Here is a 4,849-nt window from a genome sequence, read left to right as displayed (position 1 = left end):
AAGAATTGGCTCCCCTTTGGTGTCTTGATCAAGCCACAATCAAAATACTGCTCTAATGTCACACAACAATATGAAGCAAGCATGGCAACAAAAATGGCTAAACTTTGTAGTCGGGTAAGAAAATTTTTCGTGTTCTTTGGGAGTTTGTTACTATTTTACTGTTTCCTCATACCAAATCGTTCTTTTTCTCCACAACAATAACACATATAGCCTTGTATCATAGCTACTTATTGGAGCAATATAGCCTAACTTTCGTTTAATTTCTCTCCTAAGTTGCTTTGTATATTTGCTAAAAGTTTACTTATGACAGATATATAGAACTAAAGTTGTCGAAGCAATTAAAGCATTGAAAAATGCACTACCATATTCTGAAACGGTATGTTTACTATGTCCTGTAGCTCCAGATAATATATATAAATAATTGTTGAATGTTTTGTGGTTCACAATTAATTTCATTGCTAAATATTAAAAAAAAAAATTATAAGCCAATCAAACCCAAATGACTAGAATGCTTTTTATTACAATTACTGTTATATTTTTAATAATTCATTTATTTTATCCATCTCAAAATAAATTCATAGCGATATAAATAATCCTACTCAACTTGGGGTCTACCATCCAACCCCAAGTTTTCTCAGTTCAAAAATTTTAAAAAAACGTCTTATTAGATTGTACTCAGTCAAAGTTTGTTATAAACTAGAGGAACAAATGTCTAAAAATTGTTTCATTTGATTATCTGTGTCATGCAAACAACTGAAATTTATGCAATTTAAATGACTTGGAAGCCTTGTTTCTCAAAATTTTTATCTCAATGTTGAGTTTTTTCGCTTTCTATATTCACTATGTTGTTTATGCATTCTGATTTTTTTTGTTTGTTTTTGCTTATTTTTAGGGTAGTCAGACATCTATACTTGATAATGTCATCGAATATTAATTTTCTGAAACTTCGGCTAAATGTAAGTGACAACTAATGCTCCTGTAATTGAAAGCAATCTTACATTAATCATATTTCAATTTTGATACATTTTATTGCTAAATAATTGATACTAAAGTTAAAACAAACGACAATAACCAAAGCACTATAATTACTCAAAAAGCCAACAGGAGGTTACAAGCAACATAAAAATTGAAAAAAAAAAACAGACACGACACACATAGACGCCTATTATGGGGTTGATTCAGGAGTGGTGGTGATTGTTTAAGGCTGGGTAAGGTGGCGGCATGGCAAGGAATGTGGAGCAGTGGGTTGTATAGTAGGGAAGCAGTAGATATTTATTGTCTGATTTGAAATGCTTATAAAAGTTAAATAATAGAAGTAAATATTGTTACTTATTTCTAGTGAATTTGCTTTAGAACACTTGAATGATATTTAAACCATGCTAGTATCAATATCGAGAGAAAGATCACGACATTAATAGATTAAAGATACTATTCATCTTTGCATCAAATAGTTTGGTTTGCTTGTTATCATAAATTTATTGACATTATAATGCGTGTCTCTTTAAGAACGTTTATTTTATGAGGACTATTTCAAAATTAAAAGAATGTAATGTCCTAGAAAACTCAAGGATGCATTACTGGATCTCATTAGAATGTATTCCCTAGAAATATATCTATGATCTCCATTTTTTGTTTTTGATAACTTGTTTTTCTAGTAATTATCTTTTGTCTTTGCACGAGTATGTGTAACACTTATTAATGATTCATGTTATGGCTTCAATGAGATCAACATACCTTTAACACTGTTTTGTTAATGAATATTAATTCAATTTATATTGTACTCAATTATATACCTGTAAACAATATATGAGAATTCTCTCTACTTTAATTATTTTCATTAATTGTCTTAACAAAAAAAAATTAACTCTATATTTAATCTTTATAGTACGAAATAAAATTGATACTTCTAGTTGGACATAAATATTCAAAGTTCATATACAATTACTTTATCCTGTAGTTTCATTGTATGAATTATTAATTTCAATCCTCCATAATTTGCTTCATGTAGAACTTTTCTTGTCTTAATTATTGATATCAAATGCTCTATCTTCGATCATTGGACATTCTCTTAATCTTTGAAATTTTTTTGAATGGATTTCTTGATCAAACAAAACGTTTTAGTACCCCTCATAATTCTATGGTATGTTGTTGTCTCTGTCTGTGAAGGATAATTAACAGTTATATTCAGTAAGCATAGTAGGAAAAACAAGTGATGACAGGCTTCTAATAGTGTCTTACATAGGGAGGTTACACATCGTTCTTTCAATATGTTTTATTTTATTTTATTTTTGAAAATAATTTGCTTTTCATTGTATGATGTTGAGTAGTGTTGCCAACCTGAACACGTGGGTGCTAATCATATCTGACTTGTTTAATGAACGAGCTTGTGTATCATGTTGTAATATGTCTGATATGCTTAGAGAACAAGACGAGCTCAATCCAATTATAAAGCCAAAAGTAAGCTATTAGCATATAACAAATATATCGACAACCCTAATCTACAAAGGAAATTTAATTGAGCCCTTTCTCTAAACTAATTACAGAGTAGCCTGAATTTTGCATTTTATACTAAAATTCATGTACATTTTTTTTGTTAATTTTACACGTTTTCAACCAAGTAGATAGAAAAGGATGTTGGTTAATTAGGTGGAAGAGAAACAACTATTTAAAGCAACATTTAGCTTTCATCTGAATTGTTTTCCCATTGTTGTTATTATTCTTCTGCTTCTATTCTAATTTAGGGTAAATGACAGGTATTGAGCCAAACCAGATTGACTGGTGAACCCTCAGCTCATTCTTTTGTTCATATTGAGGTGCTTTATTTCTTCGTTCCCATTTATAATTATTAGTATTTGTATAATGTGCTTTTATAACTTTGTTCTGTTATTTTATCATTAAATATTGTATCAATATCACTTTACATTTAAAAGCTAGTGCTTTTTCTTTATACAATATACTTTTTTGGCTTTGTTCTGCTGCCTTATTTTAGTATTGTATTACTATAACATTTATGAAGATATTATATCAATGAAAATTCATCAGCCAGTGCTTTATTATATCTCTTCAGTTAACTTGGTGTAATTGAAGGATTATGCACATAACTCTTTTGATTAATTGTCTTGTATAATCTTCGTCAGTGATACATCTAAGCTCATAAAAAAAAATGGTTGTATTTCCTTATACTTTTTTTTATATTTTTTTACAGATGTGAGAATTTTTAAGAATGAGGAGTATTTTTATGTAGGGTTTCGGTCACTACTTACTCCATCCTCAAACATATCATCAGCTACATGAGGAAATGATTGGGAATCTTCTGAAATCAAACCCACATGTGGCGAATGAGCTGCTTGAATACAAGGGCCTAGCCATTGCGCCTATGGATTTTGCATACATTGTTCCTCAAAATAGCTTGAACCCATGCTCCAGTTTATGGTAGTAATGATCAATTTTTACTTGACAATAATATTTTCGTAAATGACATTTCCTAGCCTTATATTTATATACCTTACTTTTGGACTCTACAGCTTCACCTGTAACAAACTAAAGAGCTTTTCTTAAAATCAAACCGGTGCATTTCTTAAATGATAACACACTCATGTGAATAAAATTTTGTTTATATGACAAACAATTCACTATTTTGCATCGGAGGTTGTATGACACTTTCAAAAAGGCATGCATGATCCATCAAATTATTAAAAATAATTTTGTTCACGTGTTTTTTGACAAATGTGTAAATACTTGTATTTAAAGTTTGAGATTGTTGCACGAATTAAGAAACATCAGATAAACTTGAATTTATTATGCTCTAAAATGTGAGTACAACTTGAAAAAGATATGCTTATTTTGGCTAGAGTACACAGTTTTGAAAGTTGTCAAAGAGAATGGCTGAATGAGAAGAAAGTATGAAAGGTTTGTTATAACTAAGGCTAAATAGGTTGCCATTACATAGCAGCATGATTGCCATTTTTCTATTGCAGCTTGGAGGTTATACTGCATGCAGTAATAGAGTAAAAGGGAAGGATGTGCTGAAAATTATTTCCAATATTTTTCTTGTTCATCTACTTCTTCCTATCCTTTTTCTTGAAGTTGCAAGCAGACTCAAATTTCTTGAAAATTGTTTCTTTCTCTGTTTTATCAGTGCAATACTTTCATTTTAATGCATATTCTTCTCATTTTTTTCATGTCAATGTTTCAATCTTCAATGAACAGACGTTCATGTGCCAGAAGGCTACTCTATCTTCTTCTTCTTCTGTTTCCCGTTTGACAAAAGGAATGAGATGTCAAGACTCAGTGCTCTCCAACAAAATTGAAGGTACAATATGAAATTGCTAACCCCATGAAAGTAGTAAATTTCACTTTAGGTGCTTTGAACACACATCTATTGATTTTGCAGGCTGTGTACATATTACTACTGATCGTCATTCTGAAAAAAGCTAGTAAATATCCAACTATACCAGACCTTAATTCCTTGTTCTTTTCACCTTCGGAAATCCCTGAACAACCTAATGGTTTTACAACTAATATAAACACCAATTATTTTATGAACATAGAGGGGGATATAACTAATCAGAAATCTATTCATAGCTCTACAAAACTAAATGATAATTGCCCTACTTCTGGTGCTCTGCGTTATGCCCTACATGTTTGTTTCCTATGCCCCTTTTTAAGGAAATGTTGCAAAGCAATGCAAATATGCCAATCGGATCCCTTTTCGGTGCCAAAGAGAAATAATGGAGCTGTTGAGGGAGAGCGTCACTTCTATTTGTATAATGATATGAGAGTAGTGTTTTCTTAACGCCATTTTGATGCAGATGAGGGCAAGGTATGAGATTGTCTTTTTTTTTTTTTT

At 30.7% G+C, this 4,849-nt stretch overlaps 1 protein-coding gene across 5 annotated transcripts; it reads left to right on the top strand.

The window, feature by feature from the left end:
* Positions 1-3: 3 nt before the first annotated feature.
* On the top strand, positions 4-4,813 carry LOC110036697 (the record flags this gene model as incomplete). 5 transcript variants are annotated; one of them, XR_002295257.1, is given in 6 exon segments in its annotated part: positions 4-114; positions 311-376; positions 2,754-2,813; positions 3,245-3,432; positions 4,210-4,312; positions 4,394-4,813. XR_002295257.1 is itself a non-coding variant. In XM_020741204.1 (5 exon segments), coding segments are annotated over 5 exon segments (384 nt in total), but the record flags the coding sequence as incomplete, so codon positions are not given.
* Positions 4,814-4,849: the final 36 nt, after the last annotated feature.

The sequence above is a fragment of the Phalaenopsis equestris genome, unplaced genomic scaffold, assembly GCF_001263595.1.
Source record: "Phalaenopsis equestris unplaced genomic scaffold, ASM126359v1 Scaffold209805, whole genome shotgun sequence".
Taxonomy (NCBI): domain Eukaryota; kingdom Viridiplantae; phylum Streptophyta; class Magnoliopsida; order Asparagales; family Orchidaceae; genus Phalaenopsis; species Phalaenopsis equestris.
Note: the sequence above shows the minus strand (reverse complement) of the source record. Positions and strands in the feature narration are given on the sequence as shown.